Source organism: Myxine glutinosa, chromosome 7 (genome assembly GCF_964187855.1).
Source record: "Myxine glutinosa chromosome 7, kmMyxGlut1.1, whole genome shotgun sequence".
Classification (NCBI taxonomy): Eukaryota; Metazoa; Chordata; class Myxini; order Myxiniformes; family Myxinidae; genus Myxine; species Myxine glutinosa.
Window position 1 is genome coordinate 89,993,151 of NC_136267.1, and position 21,269 is coordinate 90,014,419.

Genomic DNA, 21,269 nt, shown 5'->3' on the forward strand with positions numbered 1-21,269 from the left:
AAAATAGGCTATTTGGTTTTCCCAATTTCAGCTTTAGTCTCCAGCATTCTCAGGTTTGGACTCCCGCATAACATTCGCGTTCGCATAACGTTCATTGTTCTCATTGTGACAATGTTGTTTTCCCGGGTGCCGCACAAACGGCTGCACCGATCGCTGCACAGTGACCTCGGACAAAGACCTTTTATAAGGACACGGGTTGAATCCCTGCTTGAGAGAATTCTAACCCATTTCAACTGAAGGAAACACGTATCGGGAGTACATACGACATAGCGATTGTGAACACGATTAGTTTAATCTCCACATGAGAGAATTCCACATAGCTATTTGGGTGGTGAATACGCTAACAGATCGCTGTCTCCATCGATCTTGCCAAGGCCGTAACAGCTATCGGCTCCAAATCCTTTTAACTGTTGATTTGGAAGTTTTTACAATGAAGGAAACACGTATCGGGAGTACATACGACATCGGGAGGACTAACTGCACGCGTCTTCAGTATCAAGCTTAAATCTGTCATGGCGGATCTGAAGAGCGGAATGGTTGGAGAAGTGGTGGGCTACTTCGGCATGAAGGAGGATCAGAAACGTGGACTCCAGCTGATACTTGCTCCCGCATGACGTTATTTTGCCGGGTTCCGCACAAACGGCTGCGCCGATCGAGATTTAACGGATGTTTATCTTAATCGTTTAAAAGAAAAAAAGCCTTCAATTTCTGATATTTAGCCTTTTCATTTGGGCCTCCCAATTGAAGCCCCGCCCATAGGGCGGGTACCGTTGCTAGTCAGAATAAGCAGACTACATTTTTTTTGCATCATGACCTTGTGAAAGTGCTTGTATTATTGGTTGTCTCTGCCTAATCCTCTTCTTTCCTTGCTTTTATCCAAGTCCTTCTCAGATTGTTACCTGCTTTGTTGGAAAGTTGCAATTTTTAACCGGACTCCAGAGGTGGTTAGATTGGTGGTTTTGATGGCTTGCGTGTCCGCTACGAGTCTGGGAGGTCGGCAGTTCAAACCCGGGCTGGGTCATGCCAAATACTTCAAAAATGGTACGTGCTGCTTCCTTGCTTTATGTTGAGCATTTAAAAGGACAGAGCACGGACAATTCCCATGGATTGGCATTCATGAAGAGGAGGAAATTCCTCCTGAGGAAATGCCCCGCTGAGTGCGGTGAGAAAAACGGCGCCATTGTTATGACGTCGCTGAAACCCAGAATATCCCGGGGAAGTTTTTTTTGTTTGTTTGTTTTTTGTATACTGAATCGAGGCTCGTGAAAGAGCTAACATTTACTTCACAAACAAATCAACCAGACAAACAAAATATATAAAAAGAGGGAGCGGAAGACAAGATGGGGAGAGAAGGGGAAGCATACAAACACAACATTTGAGAGCAGGGAGATGTGTGGAAGGGAGAGGGCTTGGGGGGAGGAGGCGTGGGAAGGGGGGGGGGGGGGTGAAGGGAGAAGTATAAAATACAAGGACACCAAGGACTTCCAGGACAGAAGTTGGTATTTCAAAAAAGTGGAATTGGGGTGAAATTAGCGGGGGTAGAAAAGATCAAGGTTTTGGATGGGGGAAGATAAGAGATGGTGGTGAACAGCTGTTTTAAAGACCTGGAGGGTGGAGTGGGATTGAAGAGAGTGAGGGAGTTTGTTCCAGAGGTGGGATAAAAGAGGAATGAAGGAGTGAAGGTGAGCAGAAAGTCTTGATTTTGGCAGTTTAACCATAAGAGGGTTGCAGGCAGATCTTGTGCGACCTGTAGGAATATTTGCGGGACAGAGCCCAGAGAGAGCTGGGGGGGCAAGGCCAGAGAGGAGTCGGTAGAAGTCGGTCAGTAGATTCCCCCAATATCAGTGGCTGTGTTAAGTGTTTGTCTCATCAGTGTTTCCATGTGTGCGTGATTGGCAACTCCATAACGAGCCTTCGACCTAGTATAAAACAATGTAGGGTTCAGAGTCTGATCCATTCAAAAAAAAACAAAAAAACATACACACACACAAACAAACAACTTACTGAAGCGAAGGTGACTACTTTGGGTCCTGGGATGTCGCTGTTCCATCTCCTGAAACCCGCAAATGGAGATAACAACCAACAACACAGACACAGACACACATAGACACACACACAGACACACACCATTGCTGTCAAACTCAGGTATTCTATCTTCTCCAACTCTCTCATTGGTTGTTGTCTCCATTTGTGGGTTTCAGAAGGTGGGAAGAAGTCCTCCCAGAACTCAAAATCTCCACCTCCTTTTTCGGTAAAGGATCATTATTCATAAAGTAAATTGTGAAACTTCATTCGGCCATGGCTGCCAGCTTTGGTTCATGAATCTTTCCCTTCTACCATTAGGTCCCCATGCTTCATGCACAGAATACGCTTTGCAGTGGAGGACGATTCCCTTCTTTAAGCTCCAGCACATTTAATCTTCTCCGATTCATCTGGAACCTAGTGGTTGTTGGTTGTAAAACAAGCAACACCTTTTTATCTTTTAGCTCTGTTGTTGAGCTGTCCTATCAAGAGGCAGGGATACCCTCCCTCACTGGAGAAGGTGCAGTCATTATCCTTTTCAGCACACATTACAGGTGCTCGGTGCGGCCGCACAGACTTGGGCCTCAACCTACGAGGGGTCTGAGTCCCTCGAGTCATTTTCTGTGATTGTCATTGTTTGGCATATTTTTGTTACAGCCAGCCATTTTGCTTTCCCCAAGAGGCCGTAGGGCCTCGGCTGCTTGACATGGGTCACCGATGACACTCGGGAGTTGTGCTCAAAAAACTTCAACAAAAAACAAAAACATCTCGAGGATCATTATAAAAGTTTCGTTCTAAATATGAAGAAAAGTAATAAAAACATTATTTTGGTAACACCCACCATATCCTCCACCTCTTGTGTTAAATGGTCCACCTTTCATGGGACCAAAGTTTGAAGTATGAGGGTTGAAGTTTCCGAAGCTGTTCCATGGACCTGTAAAATTACCTGTAAAATAAAGACAATCACTCAACCAACAAGTCATAATTAGGCCATAGTCTGTGTTGTTTACACAACACAATTACAAAAGCTGCATCAACAATCTTTACACTTCATGCAGAGATCCAGCCACCATGACAACATGTTATCACAAGGCTTGATTCGTAGCATAAATAGATGGAGAAACATTGTTCAAAACTCGTTTTGAGATTGCAACGGCATTTCCAAATAGTCCATGGCCTGAACAATCGCCATCCTCAAACAATCAGGCCACAGCTTCCTCGTTTGATGTTGTTTGCGTGTCTGAGATGATGCTACCTCACCGACCACCGTGTGAACCAAACCACAAGGCCACCAAAGCATCAAGTGTCAAGTCTTCTTTTTATGTTTTAGTTGGTGATTCAGGGTTTGTTAAGGTTTGAGTACATTAAAGCATTCCCACCTTGTTTCAGAATGGCAGTTTTTATTTTTTAACCTTATTTTAAGGAGCGAAATACAAATCACACAAAGTGTCAAAGTGGGTATAGCTTAATATGAATTACAATGACATTAGTAGACAATGGGCAAATCGTATTTAGGATTTAACCTCGGTTCTGAGCATCGTAAACCATCGGTTCATATGAGAATGCAAAACATGACAATCGTCGGCCTGGTTTGTGTGGCATTACTTTTTTCCGGTTTGTGTGCGCTACTTCAAAACGGTGAACTTAATTTTACCAATATTCTTAAACGGGTGCCAAATACTGCAGTGGCCATTACGTCCATGCATGAGGAACCGTTGGAGCTAAAGAGAATGTTTAAAGTGACCAAAATAAATAATTTCAAGGTAATAAAAATAAAATCCATTGTATTGCAAATTCACAAACCTTGGCCCATGGGAGGTCTGCCTCCTCGGCCTGGAAAACCCCCACGACCCGTCATGAATCCACCCATACGAGCTGCACAAAGTGTAATAGAGGTTACAATGCTCGTAGAAAAAAAAACATCGAAAGAATTACAAACTTTTCAACACTAGAATCAACATCAAAAGCCTAAGGGGTCGCTGATCAGACCAAAAATCTTAAATCATTATCGAAGCCCAATGGTGTGGCAAACACTCTTTGGGAAAACATCTTAAGCTGCATTTCATTTTTAATTCATTTTAATATCTGTTTATTCCTCAATCTATCATTTCAATCTGCTCATCACCATGCACAATGCCAAATTAAAGAAATGAATTCCCACATTAGAATTTAGAAATAATCAACATAAATAATTGCTATTTATTTATTCATACGCAGCCTATGGCTGCATCTTACTCTGGGGGTGGGGCTGTGCCGCTGATGCAGTGCCTCCGCTGATGCAGTGCCTCCTTATCAGTCAGTGGGCACTCATTTTGCCAACCTCAGAAGGATGACAGGCTGAATTGACCCATAGTGGGGCAACTTAGCATAACAATTGTGCATTTTGTGAGGAAAGCACCAAATTTGGCACACTAGTAGACTATCATATTATGAAAAGATCTGGATATTGGGCCATCTCAGATTCAGAGATTTGATTTTTGCAAGATTTCGATTCGATTGGGATCGAAGAGAACACCTTCTTCATCTTCTGTACAGTGAAGTTGCCAGCCCTGAATTCTCTGGCTACATCTGGGTGCTTCATTGGGAGTGCAACCATGTCCCTCAGGTGAACAGGGACCCACCTGGCATAGTGTGTGTGGTCTAAGGCATGGAACCACAGGACCAGTTCCGTCAGGGCATCAGGGTACATCGTGAATGAAGCCTGCCGCAGAGAACGCACGTAGACCAGCACCAACATCTCTAGTTCCAGCACAGTTGCCCAGTACTGAAAGTTGGGAATGTCTTCTCCTCTCTGGTGACACCAGTCTTCGAACTCAGGCAGGTCTTCTGCATCATCAGCATATGTCATACAGTGGCGTTCATACGCACGGTGTTGCAGGATGTGCAGTGCCGCTGCAGTGATATGATGAGCTCTTCTTGTGCGGGTGACGTGGGCAGCTCGCAGGAAGGAGTCGGCCGTCCCTGGCGTTGCAATCTCAGCTTGCAAATCTGCAAAATCTGCAAATCTTGCAAAAATCAAATCTCTGAATCTGAGATGGCCCAATATCCAGATGTTTTCATAATATGATAGTCTACTAGTGTGCCAAATTTGGTGCTTTCCTCACAAAATGCACAATTGTTATGCTATATTTAGCTTAGCTGCCGGACTACCACCTGGTGTTAATGCGATGGCAGACAGGAGCTTGAACTCAAGACCCTAGGGATCCTAAACCAGCCACCATAACCGTTAAGCCAACACCAGGCTCTAATTGCCATACTTACCCAACATGTTATGTGTCTGATTCTGTCCTTCAGAAGCTGGAATGTCCAATGTTTGACAACAGCAAATCATGTGCTGGCAATTGGAATTATTACACACTAGGGCATGCCCGTACTATATCTATATCTAAAATTATATCCCCCCCCTCTATTTACATGAAATGGTTTGGTCCAAAGCGAACGGCTTGCGAGTACGGTGACAATCCCCCCCCCTCTATTTACATGAAATGGTTTGGTCCAAAGCGAACGGCTTGCGGAGTTTGGTAAAGAAATCGCCATATCGTGCACAAACGCGCAGGAAAGCGAAAGAATCGCAAATTAGTTTTAATTAGTTTTAAAACATAGTTTAACGCCCGAGCGAGTTTAACGCAATCGCAAATCGCATCGCAAAGCGAAAGAATCGCAAATTAGTTTTAATTAGTTTTAAAACACAGTTTAGCGCCAACATGGTTTGCCGACGGGAAATAAATGAATACGCTCTCAAATGTGCCGTCCGAGGCAGAGTCTGTTCGCCACGTTCGGCACACGTGATAGCTCGCTGCTATCTGATTGGTTGAATCGTTTTTTGGACATAGCTCGGTAACTACTTCTCCGATTAATTTAAAACCTTGAAAAGGCACATCCTCGGGTCCCCAGCAATATACCTGGCAAGTTTCAAGTATATCGGACCCGTGGTTGTCGAGAAACAGCGGTCACAGACAAACACACAGACATACACACACACACACACACACACACACAGAGATTGCTGGAATTATAGATAGATGAAGGTTCGAAGAATGCCTCCACAAATTCCCAAAACTGTTCCATGAAATGCGTTCAGTTATTCCAACTTATGGTTACCGTTCCCCAAGGATATATTTTATATATATTATATATATATATTTTATATATATATTGTTGCGGTTTTTAGAACCTTCACATGTAAATTTAGTAATAAATTCCCTTATAAATAAACCCCTGTGTACATTTCCCCTTAATTGGCTGTTCATTGAAATAAGTGCACCTTAGTTAGTCCATGTAAACACGTAGCGAATCATAGGACCTCTCTATAGTTATATCATTATTCTGTGTTCCAGGTAAGGCTGTGTTTCCAATAGTTGACTCTCCGTTGCATCAAATCAAATAAGATAGGATCCCTTGCAATATCCCCATGGCCTCCTAAAAGCGCCAGTACGGCGGCGTTCGCCGCTACTGCTTTGGGTTGTTTTCAGCGTCTGCAAAACTCCATTGCCCACGAGGTCATCTCGGAGAAGAAGGGCGTGGCCCCACCTCGTCATCAAAGGTGGAGCCAGGGAGCCCCCTAACGACCAACCAGGAATCGGTGGGCATGGCTTGAGAGGGCGTGGACAAAAAGATCTAGCAGGTTCGTGAAGGTTCCACGGGGGTGGATATAAAACCCTGGGCGCAAGGCCCCCACCGGACGACGCATGAGGCAGAGACGCGCAGACGAGCAAGGAGAAGGTACGAGCAGATGAGCTTCAGAGGCACATGAGAAAGGAGCACTGGAGAGACGCATAAGGAGGCTGACGACCGGGGTTTTCGCGACTGAACCAAGAACAAGTGCGTGCCCGCGGGACACCAACGGCGTGCCGCGATTCCCGGACCTCCCTGCCGCTCGTTCTGTGGACCGCCTGCCTTCTCATCCCTCCAGCCATTCCTGCCTGAGAACCCCCATTAGTGTATGTGAGTTTGTCCTGTTTGTCTTGTCCCTGGGAATAAGTTAAGCCTGTTTAAGACTTGCGCTGTGTCTTCTGTAAATTACTTTCGTTTCTTTTCTTCTCCTTTGGTTTCTTTGGTTGTATAAATAGTTAATAATAAATACCTGTTCCTCCTTACTTTGGTTTCTTTCTCATCCGATCGCTTTAGTGATTTCCCGATTGAGTACCTGTGGCACAATTTTGGCCGAACCGCTTTGCAATCGGGTTTAGTCATTGTTAATGGCCCGCGCCGCAGTTCACTTCGCTCGGCGCAATCCATCAATTACGCTGCGGCACGGGCGGGAGTATTGCCTCGCTGACGGCCGGTGGTAATACTTAGGTATTAAGACTAATTGGGCTTACGACCCTACGTACCATCGGCCGGAAGTGACATCATACTTCCAGGACTGGCGGAGATGGCCAGCTTACCAGGACAAGGGGATTAACCCCCCCCCCCCTTGCTAACGGGAGTGCCGTACCCCGGATCCGTAACAATATATATATATATATATATATATATATATATATATATATACAGACTTGGCATTTAATATGGAATATATATTTTTTCTTGACTTGGGTTTACTTTCTGAACTCAGTATATCAATCTGGTGAGTTTATTTTACCCTTCGATGATGTCTTTGTTGAAAGAACCATGTCACTGATTGTCTTTCGCAGCAAGAAGTCAATAACAGGATTATATCACAGGTGGCGTGACAAAATGTAAGGACAGGTACATTTGACGATTGGCTTCACAATCGGGTAGAAAAGGGTTGTTGCGTTCTGTATTAGTGGAAAACAACTGTTGCACGTCTACAAAAGTTATTGCCGCTTCCTCTGGAGATGGTCCGTCAACTTGACAATGCTGTTTGTCATGGAGTGGTGGCTTTACGAAATTCTGGCATGAAACAGCGTGCTATTGCTCAGCAGTATGGCATCACTCAAGGTCAGGTGTCAAAGATCCTGAAACGAAATGCTCAGAGGGGTGTCCCTACTCCAATACCGAGGCCAGGACGTCCACGCAGAACCACAAGGAGAGATGATCGCCAGCTGCACCGGTTAGTCTTGTCCTTGTCCGATAGAGAACGGACTTGTCCAAACTTGTCCGATAGGGAAGTTCAACGGAAGCTTGGGGCCGACTCAGAAGAAGACCTTTGTTGGCCGAAAGCTTGTCAAATTAAAGATCGAAGTCCTGAAGCTACGTCCGCGTCTGATTTAATCTCCCGATTATTTATTCAATGCAAATGAGACGCCCTGCTCGTACTGTGGAGTTTCTACTATTTCTCACAGTTGTGTATATATATATATATATATATATATATATATATATATATATATATATATATTTGCGGTTTTGGGAAACCACTAAAAAGTAATGGAAACCACCATACATGTCCATTGGAGTAGTTATTTCATGGCAGACCATTGTCTTAGTCTTTCCCTTATTTTGGGTTATTATGTCTTTATGCGTTGGGGAAAGGGAAAGATAGGTCCTCCACCCATAAGGGATAATTTACCATGCAATGCACCAGGCTCAAACACACACCATGTTGTCCAGGCTCAGAAACCCACCAATCATGGCCCGAGTTATTTTGGGGGAGCTTGTGGGGTGGAGTAATGGGCTCCACCAATAGGGAGCCAGGACACCTCCAACATTCCCCCCTCCCCGACGAGGGGAACAAAAGGGAGATTCAAGACATTGATTCTCTCTCTTGCTGCTCTCTCTTGGCCCACTCAGCACGTGGACATTTTCCCTCTCGCAGGCCTCCACACCTGCATTATTTGAGTCTGAGCCTGTCTCTTGTGCACTCACCACATGTCTGCAAGATTGCTACACTCTGGGGCTGTCTCTTTGTCGACTCTGGGCCTGTCTCACTCTGCTGGGTTCACTGAGCACGTGTGCTCCTCTCTTGGGGCCTGGATTGTTGACCTAGCACGTGTGCTCCTCTCTTTGGCCTGGGTCACTCTGCCGTGCTGACGATGAACCTCACTCTGCCTGTCCGTTCTGTGATCGCCATTACCTGTTCGTGCTGCTCGGTAGCGACACCAGGACGGAGGCCGTCGTAAGGAGAGGCATCCGGAGCATCGCAGCCTTTGTGCTATCAGGTTTCCAACGTTCGTTCGTTCCCCTCCACTCCTCCGTGAAAGTGTGTTGGGCCCATGCAGTGTTTATGTGTAGTAATCATAAAAGGCGTAGAATAAGCTAAGTTCCTGCTTCTCGTCCGTTTTTCTTTCCTTTTGAAATAATTACATTGTAAATATTGGTAAATAAATCAAATTGTTAAATGCTCTGTCCGTGAAAGTTTTTTCCTCCATTGATCCACCATTGCCCACACCCAGGTTAACAATTGGTCGTAACAGCATGAGCATTACTCCGGCAGTAACAAACGGTTTTCGCTCTGCCATCTAAATTGGTGTACCGCCGGAGGATACGGTACGTTCCCCGATTGGGTCCGTCACGTGGTACAGGTAAGCTATCGCGCAACGGAGCAATCGGCATTCGTCGTTGCTGGTTCGCAACCTGCTAATCACAAAGTTATTCGTGCGTGGCAGCCGCAGGTCCGGTAAGATCGGGAGGAAATGGAGGTTAACCCCCTTGTAGTAAACCCAAACTATGACACATCGGTGTTCAGGGGCGGGATTTCCGCTCCGGCACCGTAAAACATTGGTGCCGGGAGTGGGATTCCGGTCCAGCCACCGCAACAATATATACATATATATACCGTATTACACAGCATATATATTAATCATGACTTTTTGTTGTAATGAAAACATACCTTAGCCAGTTTTGAACACGGTTTTAGTTTTTAAAATGTACATAAACTCAGAGATGAAGTTGAGTTTACGGAAATCGTGTACATTTCAAAGTGTAAAGGGCATAATAATCTGTTAAATAAGTAGAAATAAATATCTCTCGGGCATTTCCCTGGCCTCCTGACTAACTACGTACTCGTGCATTTCACTTCCAAGCTGATTTTCGTTTTACTTCACATTATGTGAATTACATGTCCATGCGCATGTGAAATAAGGTTTTAAAAATTGGGGGAAAACCCAATTTTTTTTATTGTTATTAAAATCCACTATTTTATTTCCTCCACATTATGAAAACATACCTTCTTTGAGCGGTGTATATTAGACTGTTGCTGCAAATGCTCCAAACAAAACATGCATTACCTCATTTCCTATGCATGAATAGCAATAAAACGGTACCTTTATTTTTTGTACCTGTGTTTTCTCTAAACGGTGCCTTTATTTTATGATAGGAGATGCATTTGTTCAGTCTTCAAATGTACACCAGGGGTCCATGAAGCCAAAGTGCAATGCAGAGCAAAAAAAATGGCGGCGATTTCTGGCCCACTGGAGGGAAAGGCGCCACTGGGCCAATGGGCAGTGCTTCTGACGCTGGGGGAAATGAGGGGGTAGGCATGGCCTATACAATGGGTGGCACTAGCACAGGCACTAACTCACCTCGATAAAATATTATATATATTATATATATATTGTCGTGCGACTCCGGTTAACACCAGAAGGTCACGGATGGACCGAAACGGATTTAATGGAGGCGATAACCAAACACGGATTCGGCTATATGTCGCGCGGGAGGAAGGAGGAAAATGGAAGCTGCGCAAGCGCTTAACTGCGGTCACTCCGATCCTGTAGAGGCAATTAACTCAAGTGGGCACAGGTTTAACAGGGGATGGAAAATAATACAAGGGTTTATTAAAGTAAAAAGGCAAGGACAGGAAAAAGCACGCGCCGGTAATAAAATGTCCTAAATCGGGACGTCCCCACACACAGATATCAGAAACGAGACACAGGAATATGAATTAAAGGAAAAGAAAACGTTGTGTAAAATGTAATGGGGATTGGCCTTATCTGTCCCTTGTCTTGTCTTGGTATCGTCCACCACACGGCTCCAAGCTCCGCTCGTGCTCGCACGACACCAGGCCTTGCTCCAAATTCCAAAGCACCCACGAGGACCCACAGCAGGAAAAACACCGCGCGTCCAACGCAGGCTAGCGGCTCCAAGTGAGGTCGATCTTCACACACGATCGGCCTGCCACGTCCCGGTCAGCTCTCCCGAAGCAAACGTGCAAGAAGCAAGCGAACTCCACTCGGGCTATGACTCAACTCAACTCGGGCTGCGCAAGACGAAGTGCCAGGTGTCCAAAAAGGCTAGCTGCGCAAACAAGAGCACAAACCGCAAGAGATGCAAGAGCCGCCAGAGACTGCCAGAGCTGCGTAGGACGAAGAAGCCAAGAGAGAAAATGGCGTTTGGCGCTCCCTTAAATAACCTTTTCGGTGACGTCAGCCTTGGCGCGCTACCAACCAGCGACTTCCACCGAACCTTCCAGCTTCGCACCTCTCGACTCGTTGGCTGGAGGTTCGCGCCCAGCGCGCCCACCAATCACAGGACCGTAGCGTGGTGATAGCACGTAGCGTGTAGCATGGTGATAGCGCGTGGCACTCGATGTGGTTAGGCCTGTCGGAGGTGTAATTAGCAGCGGCCATCATCGGCGGTGCCCCGGCCTGGTTTCTTTGCCTGGTCCTTCCGAAGTCATGTCAGGGAAGGGAATCATTTAATGTTGCACTAAGGAGATCCTAACTAAGTGTCTAAGTGTGTGCATTGCCGTAAGGGACAAAGGTTTAGCTACCAGGTGTGACACACAGGGGCGCTACTCTTTAATCCCTACGCTACTTATCACTCAAACATCCTGGTATGCTCACAGGTATACTCTTAACCGACAAAACGCCGACACATGAAAATTACAGGGCAGATTCCTTACCGCGACAGACGAAGCATCCTACCTATACAGATCTATCTAGCTCTACATATCACTACCCTACCGACATAACACAATATATAAATATATCTCTATATTATAAAAGAAAGTTTTTGTTTGTTTGTCTGCGCAAGCTAATCTCCTGAACGGTGAAAGATAGGAGGAAACCTCCAATACAAAAAATGACGGGACGGGCCCCGGGGAGGTTTTAGGCTAGGTGGCGAGGCCGGTTGAGGCCGCTCCGGCCGGGCCGGGCCCATTTCGCAATTAAAAGCTGAGCTGAATTATAGTAGTCGATCTTCTACGGCCGCGAGAAAAAAGCTGAATTATGGTAGTAAATTCATTCAAAAAGAACCAAAAATGTTGGGACAGGCCCCGGGAAGGTTATAGGCAAGGTGGCGAGGCCGGTCTAGGCCCACCTCGGCCAAGCTGGGCCCATTTCACAATTAAAAGCTGAGCTGAATTATAGTAGTCCATCGTCTACGGCCACGGGTAAAAGCTGAATTATAGTAGTAAATTCATTCAAGAAGAACGAAAAATGTCGGGACGGGCCCCGGGAAGGTTATAGGCTAGGTGGCGAGGCCGGGCGAGGCCGCGTCGGCCGGGCTGGGCCCATTTTGCAATTAAAAGCTGAGCTGAATTATAGTGGTCAATCTTCTATGGCAACGAGTAAAAGCTGAATTATAGCAGTCAATTCATTCAAAAAGAACACAGGCAACACCGGGTGCTTTCAGCTAGTATATATATATCCTGAACGACTACATTCTGGAAAATAAACTGCACTTTCTCTGTCTAACTGAAACCTGGCAACAACCACTGGACTACTTCTCACTCAACCTCACTACACCCAATGGATATTCTTACATCAATAAACCACGCTCGGAGGGCCGAGGTGGTGGAATTGCCGTAATTCACCGACAGGACATCAAGACCAGCCTCATCTCCATCTCATCTGCTCCATCATTTGAACACCTGGCTTTTAAACTCTCTGGTCACACACAGTCAGTCATGGCTGTCGTCTACCGCCCTCCCAAACCACACCCATCATTCCTGTCTGACTTCTCCTACTTTCAGACCTAGCTCTGTTCCCTCTACCCCTCAATCCTCCTCCTCGGTGATTTCAAGATCCACATGGACTCCACTGACTCCACAATAACCACTGACTTCACTGATTTACTCACCTGCTATAACCTCACTCAACATGTCAACTTTCCTACCCATAACCGTGGTCACATTCTGGACCTTGTCTGCTCGACTGGATTAATTTTGCACCATCTCTCTGGCTCTGACCTCACCCTCTCTGACCACTTAGCCATCACTATGACCATCAACATCCCCACCCCAGCACCAAGGCATTATCGCACTATCAACTTCCGTAAGCTAAACGCTCTTTCACCTACCTCATTCTCATCCACCCTCTCTGAAAAAATGTCCACTTCTCCCTTCGATGACCTCCACACCCCTTCTGACCTCACTGACTACTACAACCACACTCTCTCCTCCTGCCTTGACCAGCTTGCGCCTATAAAAACCAAAACAGTTTCTTTCACCCATTCTGCTCCCTGGTTTACCCCTGAACTCCGCCTGATGAAAACTCGTGCTCGCCAACTTGAAAGACTCCGCAATAAAACAGGTCTCACAATTCACTCCCAAGCCAACAAGGACCACCTACAACACTACAAAGATGCCCTCTCCCGCGCCCGCTCTGCCTACTACTCTCAAATTATCCACTCTGGCTCTGGAAACCCAAAAGCACTCTTCTCTGCAATAAACAAACTCCTCAGCCCCCTGGACACCACCACCCAGTCATTCACAGTAGACAACTGCATCTCCTTCCTTTCATTCTTCCAAAGCAAAATTGACAACATCTACAGCAGCTTAACCACCACCGCACCTGCTCCCCCTCAAACCACCTGCCCCCCCTTATCCTGCCAACCCCTGTCTCAGTTCTCCCCAGTCTCCCCTACTGACCTCTCTGAACTCCTCATAGGAATGAAAACTGCCACCTGCACTCTTGCCCCATCCCTCCAGCTTTGTCAAGGCCTCCCTGCCTGCTCTCTCTCCACTTATCACTGCAACAATAAACTCCCTGTCTACAGGCATCGTCCCACCATCCCTCAAAATTGCTGCTGTTACCCCCATTCTGAAAAAACCTGGACTCAACCCTGACACCCTAAACAACTTCAGACCCATCTCCAACCTACCCTTTCTGTCAAAAGTTTTGGAACGTGCTGTCGCCACTCAACTCAAACATCACCTCTCTGCCAATAACCTGCATGAAACATTCCAATCCGGATTCCGCTCCAACCACAGTACTGAAACTGCTATCCTCAAAATCACCAACGACCTTCTCCTCTCCTCTCCTCTCCTCTGACGCTGGCAACCTCAACATTCTCATCCTCCTCGACCTCAGCGCCGCCTTTGACACCATCAATCACACCATCCTCCTCACCCGACTTGAAACCACCTTAAACATTACCGGCACTGCCCTCTCTTGGATCAAATCATACCTCTCTGACAGACGCCAGTTCATCTCCATCAATAACTGCAAATCCCCCACTGCTCCCCTCCCCCAAGGTTCAGTTATTGGCCCCCTCCTCTTCATCCTGTACCTGTCCCCCCTTGGTCACTTAATCCGCCGTCATGGTCTCCAATTTCACTGCTTCGCCGATGACATCCAGCTTTTCATCTCCACCAAGTCCATCTCCACCGCCACCCACTCTATCCTGACAAACTGCATCACTGAAATAAAATCCTGGCTTCAAATCAACTTCCTCAAACTTAACTATGATAAATCTGAAATAATCATCATTGGCCCAAAAACTCTCACCAAATCCACCCATAACTTTGCCCTCAACATCGACGGTTTCCCAGTATCCACCTCCCCTCACATCCGGAATCTTGGCATCATCTTTGACCAAAACCTCTCCTTCGACAAATACACTAAACAGATCACAAAGACAGCCTTCTTTCACCTGAAAAACATCGCCCGTCTCCGTCCATCCCTCTCCTCCACGGCTGCATAAACCCTCATCCACGCCTTCATCACCTCCCGTCTTGACTACTGCAACAGCCTCCTCTTTGGTTCACCCTCAATAATCACCAATAAACTCCAATACATTCAGAACTCCGCTGCCCGTCTACTCACCCATTCCCGGACCCGTGACCACATCACCCCCGTCCTTTACAAGCTTCACTGGCTCCCCATCCCCCAGAGAATCCAGTAGAAAATCCTCCTCTTGACCTACAAAGCCCTCCATAACCTGGCCCCATCCTACCTTACTGACCTCCTCTCCAGACACACTCCCACCCGCAACCTCCGCTCTGCTGGTACCAACCTCCTGATCCCCCCCCCCCCCCCCCCCCCCATGCGGACCAAATTCAGATCCTGGGGGGACAGGGCTTTCTCCATCGCTGCTCCCACCCTCTGGAATTCACTACCTCACACCATCAGAGACTCCTCCTCACTCACCACATTCAAAACATCACTCAAGACACACCTGTTCAACACTGCATTCAACATTTAACCCCTGACTATCTCTTCTCCTTCTCCTTCCTTTTGCTTTGATTAATTATTTACCTATTGATTTTTGTCTTTTTGCACTTGTTTTTTGTACTCTGTCAAAGCGCCTTTGGGCTTCTTGAAAAGCGCTATATAAAATAAATGTATTATTATTACTATTATTATTATATACAGACTTGGCATTTAATATGGCATATTTTTTTTGTGGGGGTGAACTTACTTTTCAAGATGACTTAGAACCAAAAGTTCATTGGAATTATGTTGAAATTATTCTCGATTTTGCTAATGTGACCTTTAAAAGAAACAAAAACCACATTTGACATTTCGCAGCAAATAAATTGATCCTTGAAAGTGATGTAAACTGATATCGAACTCAATTCACGGACAGTACTGTGTTAAACTTCTGTACGTTTTCCAGAAGTATCTCTTTATTTTGCACATTAGCCAAAAAAAATTTCAACAAAAACAAAAGATAAATTATGACTGGAATTACGGACAGTAAAATTACAGTTCAGTACTTCGTGTAACACCCACGAGCGTTCAGGAGAGCACGTACACGTTGAGGCATGCTGTTCACGAGATTTGCCAAGGTTTGGACAGGAATCGCTTGCCATGCAGTGACAATAGTCTGCTGCAATTCACGCACAGAGGTAGGCTGCTGGTCCAAGTTGTCGATTTGACGCGTTAATTCTGCCCACAAGATCTCTATCGGATTCATATCCGGGGACATGGCAGGCCACTCCATATGCTCTACACCACGGTCAGCAAGAAAGTGTTGGATCACGCGAGCACGATGAGGCCGTGCATTGTCATCTTGGAAGGCAAAGTTTCCTCGAAAGGCTGCACGAGCAAATAGAAGCAATGTTTCTTCCAGAATGACCCTGTACTTGAACTGGTTCAGGTTTCCATTCAGAACAACCAGGTCAGTTTTGCCCCCTGCATGAAAAGCAGCCCAAACGGTCACCCCACCACCTCCAGCTTTGACTCTTGGCACGATACAATCTTCGTTGTGGGCTTCCTGCACTTGTCTGCGCACTCGAACGCGGCCATCTTGACGATAGACCAGAAATCTAGACTCGTCACTGAAGGTCACGTGATTCCAGTGTCCTGGCTGCCATTGACGGTGCTCTCTGGCCAACTGCAATCGGCGCTGGCTGTGTTGTCTGGTCAGGCGTGGCTTTCTCAGGGGACACCTGGCACGATAGCCTGCTTGAACCAGTCGTTGGTTGACTAGCCTTCTGGATACAGGCACATTTGTCAGTTGCTGCCACTCAGCCCTAAGCCGATTAGCTGACTTGGTACGGCCATTGCAGACTAACCGGTGCAGCTGGTGATCATCTCTCCTTGTGGTTCTGCGTAGACGTCCTGGCCTCGGTATTGCAGTAGGGACACCCCTCTGAGCATTTAGTTTCAGGATCTTTGACACCTGACATTGAGGGATGCCATACTGCCGAGCAATAGCACGCTGTTTCATGCCAGAATTTCGTAAAGCCACCACTCCATGACAAACAGCATTGTCAAGGACGGACCATCTCCAGAGGAAGCGGCAATAACTTTTGGAGACGTGCAGCAGTTGTTTTCCACTAATACAGAACGCAACAACCCTTATATACCCGATTGTGAAGCCAATCGTCAAATGTACCTGTCCTTACATTTTGTCACGCCACCTGTGATATAATCCTGTTATTGACTTCTTGCTGCGAAAGACAATCAGTGACATGGTTCTTTCAACAAAGACATCACCGAAGGGTAAAAGAAACTCACCAGATTGATATACTGAGTTCAGAAAGTAAACCCAAGTCAAGAAAAAAAAAAAATTCCATATTAAATGCCAAGTCTGTATATATATATATATATATATATATATATATATATATATATATATATATATATGTGTGTGTATATATATATATATATATATATATATATATATATATATATATATATATATATATATATATATATGTGTGTGTATATATATATATATATATATATATATATATATATATATATATATATATATATATATATATATATATATATATATATATATATCAGCCATTATGTGATGCCATACCATCAGTGGTGAACCGCCATTTTTTTTTTTTTTTTTTTTTTTTTTTTTTTGTATACAATATCGAGGCTCGTGAAAGAGCGAACATTAATCACACAGAAAGACAAACCGACACATAAAACATATAACATAGGGAGCGGTAGACAAGATGGGGAGAGAGGGGGAAGGACACAAACACAACATTTGAGAGCAGGGACCGAGAGACATGGAGACATCGAGAGATCTGAGAGAGGGCGAGGGCTTTGGGGGGGGGGGGGGGCGTGGGAAGGGGGCAGTGGGAGAGGTATAAAACATATGGACACTGCCAGGACTTCCAGGAAAGAAGTTGGAATTTCAAACAAGGTGGATCTGGGGTGAATTAGCGGGGGTAGAAAAGATCAAGGTTTTGGATGGGGGAAGATAAGAGATGGTGGTGAACAGCTGTTTTAAAGACCTGGAGGGAGGAGTGGGATTGAAGGGAGTGAGGGAGTTTGTTCCAGAGGCGGGAGAAAAGAGGAATGAAAGAGTGAAGGTGAGCGGAGAGCCGAGATTTCGGCAGTTTAACCATCAGAGGGTTGCTGGCAGATCTTGTGCGACCTGTAGGAATATTTGGGGGACAGAGCACAGAGAGAGCTGGGGGTGCAAGGCCGGAGAGGAGTTGGTAGAAGACAGAAAGACCACCTACCTGCCTGCGGTGAGTGAGTGAAAGGCCCTCAGAGATAGCTTCATCGCGGGAGATTCCAATAATTCTGAAAGCTTTGGTTTCAACTGCGTGAAGCCGAGCTAGGTGTGAGGCAGGAGCACCGGCCCATAGGGGAGAACAGTATTCCATTGAGCTGCGGATGAAAGCCTTGTATGTGGTGAGGAGCTCAGGTGTGCCGAGGAAGGACTTCGCACGACGGAGGATGCCCAGTCGGCGACTGGCTTTGGAGGCCAGCTTGGAAATGTGGTTTTCCCAAGAAAGATCATGGCAGATAGTGAGACCCAAAATCTTGAGCGACAGAACTTCTTGGAGAGGATTGTTGAGAAAGTAGATGGGAGGGTTGTCCAGTCGATCTTTTCGGAGAGACATAGTAAGAGTGTGAGATTTGTCAGGATTGAAAGACATGTTCCACTTGTTTGACCAGTCTGTGATTTTGTCCAGGTCTTCAGAGAGTGAGGAGGCAGCAGACTGCCGATCTGAGGGAAGAGGAATGGAGCGGCAGAGAGTGGAGTCATCAGCAAAGAGATAGAGAGGATTTTCGAGAGAGTCAGAGAGATCATTGATGAAGACCAGAAAAAGCACGGGGCCCAGAACACTGCCTTGGGGAACTCCAGCCTGAACAGGAAGAGGAGATGAGAGAAACCCATTCAGGGCCACACGTTGACGACGACTGGAGAGGAAGTCCGCCAGCCATGCGTGGAGATTTCCATGGATACCAAAGGAGGAGAGTTTGGTGAGCAGAGCGGGGTGCCAGACCGTGTCGAAGGCACGTGATATGTCGAGGGAGACAGCTCTAATTTCCTGTTTGGCATTGAGGACCTCCATCCATTGTTGAGACAGCAGAAGCAGCATGTCCAAGGTAGAGTGACCTGGTCTGAAACCAAATTGATGATCAGAGATCAAGCCATTGGAGAAGAGGAAAGATTTCATATCAGAAGCAATGATGGATTCCATGACTTTGCTGATAATTGGGAGAAGGCTGATTGGTCTGTAGTTGCTAGGATCTGTTTTTGCACCTTTTTTGTGCAAAGCGGTGATGTTGGCTGATTTCCAAGCAGATGGCAGTTGACCTTGAGCAAAAGAGAGGGTGAAGAGAACAGAGAGAGGGTGAGATAGAGCAGCAGAGCAGGATTTTAGGACCCGTGGGCTGATGCCGTCGGGTCCAGTTGCAGAATCAGAGTCGAGGGTTGACAGAAACTTTTCCACCTTGTCAGGAGGAAAGGACACGGAGTCCAGGAGCAGCAGGGTACGACTGGGTATGGTGGGTACAGAGAGGGATGGGTTTGGGACACAAGATTTAGAGGCAAACACAGAGTTGAGGCATTCAGCTTTTTCACGTGCGGAGTCAGCTGTGTAGCCGTTTGAGGTAAGGGAGGGGATGGAGGGGGAACAAACACCAGAAACGGATTTGACCAGACGCCACCAGGATTTGGAAGAGGGAGACAGATAAGAGAGTTCGGTCTTGAGAACGGAGAGATATTGTTTCCTGGCTCTCCTGAGGGTGGACACACACTTGTTTCGGGCTTTGTGAAAGGAAATGAGATTTCCTTCCGTTGGATTTGCTTTCCAGGAGACGAAGGCAAGTTGTTTCTGGGCAACAGCCTCACCACAAGATTCCGTGTACCATGGACGGGAGGAAGGGTATGACAACTGAAGACGAGATGGGATAAATCTGTGCATGAGAGAGAGCAATTTACTTTGGAAGAATTCCCAGGATGAGTTGATGTCAGAGGTGGTAGAGATGGGAGACCAGTCCAGATGATTGATGGCTGCTTGAAGACCGTGCCAGTTGGCCTGAGTGAAATGCCAGACTCGTCGACGCTGAGCAGGCTCCCTGAGGATGGTCAGAGAGATGTCCACTTTAACAAGGACATGATCAGATGTTCCGATCGGAGCAGAAGAGGAGCAGCAGACATTTTCAGGGAAGTTAGTCATAACCAAGTCCAGAAGAGAAGATGTTCCGTTGACTGAGATCCGGGTCGGGAAATTGACAGATTGTGTCAGTCCCAGTGAGTCGCAGAAGTCCTTTGCTGAGGAGCCATGGCTGGTGAGAGAGTTACCCACACCCAGCCAACTGGCATGATGACAGCACCATTAGGGTATCCCATCCAGCTATCGCTGTACCTTAATATAATGGGAGCGATAAGCACCGCCTGCCACATGGTACATTACCTCTGGTATCCACTCATTATATGGAGTCGCATGGATGCGGTTGGGAGTAACCAATCAGAATTTATAATTTCAGTTCTCCATCCTAATGAGCGCACGCCGTGACGTCACCGCCACGTTAGTACGCCTTGCCTGCTGAGCTCCGGAGAAGCCATCCAGTAGTGCGTCATAATTTAGATCTTAGTTCAGATACTGTCATAAGTGTATCCAAAACTCACAGTTACCGACCTGGTTTCGCCCTTGTTGGGGCTTCATCAGGGCAACGCAGTGAGTCTTGCATACACTTGTGCATCTGAAAACCTTTCGGTTATAAACCTTTCCGTTATATCGCTCCCATGAAGGTACAGCGATAGCTGGATGGGATACCTTCATGGCGGTTCACCACTGATGGTATGGAATCACATAATGACTGGTTTATATGTTTGTAAGTTTGTGGTTTATAATATTGTACACCGCTCCTTTCCTATGCCATATCCAGGCACTGCAAAACGTCATTGCAGGGCACAGAAAGGGGCATGGCAATGCCGCCCGCTGATAGGGAGTACTCAGTTTTCACTCCGGTTTCTTGTTTGTCTGGGCAATATCTCAGCCATCCTTTAAGCTAGGAAGCTGAAATTTCGGCACAACAGTGAGCAATTACTTTGTCAAAAACCGTATTTTTTGTTTTTTGATTAATCAATTAATTGACGAGTTAATTAATTATTAGCGATTAATTAAGGAATTATACATTTCCTTTCTCTTCTGGCCATTATCTCAGGCACCTTTTGAGCGAGGAAGCTGATATTTGGACATGACAGTGACCAAATGATTTGACTGCAAAGGGTATTTTTGATTTATTGATTAATCAATCAATTATTTTTTGATTAATTAATTAATTGTTTAAGTTTTTTATTAATGACTTATTTCATGAAATTTCGAAAAGTTACATCTTTGGATGAAGCACTAGTGGTTTAGTTATGCTGTTAGACAATTGATTAAGAAAATATTTTATGACGATCTTTTATTGATTTTAATTATGCAATTAATCAATCAATTATTTTGCACCTCTCCCTCCAAA

The 21,269-nt window shown here is 45.9% G+C and overlaps 1 protein-coding gene across 1 annotated transcript in view; it reads right to left on the bottom strand.

Moving 5' to 3' along the window:
- The window catches only part of LOC137431400 (heterogeneous nuclear ribonucleoprotein A1-like 2), a 33,094-nt gene that overhangs the window by 6,920 nt on the left and 4,905 nt on the right, over positions 1-21,269 (bottom strand). Inside the window, exons 6-7 of the mRNA XM_068122695.2 lie at positions 3,826-3,897; positions 2,864-2,968 (exon numbers count right to left, since the gene is read on the bottom strand). Of these exons, the coding sequence (XP_067978796.1) occupies positions 2,864-2,968; positions 3,826-3,897 (177 nt within the window). The remainder of the gene's footprint in view (positions 1-2,863; positions 2,969-3,825; positions 3,898-21,269) is intronic.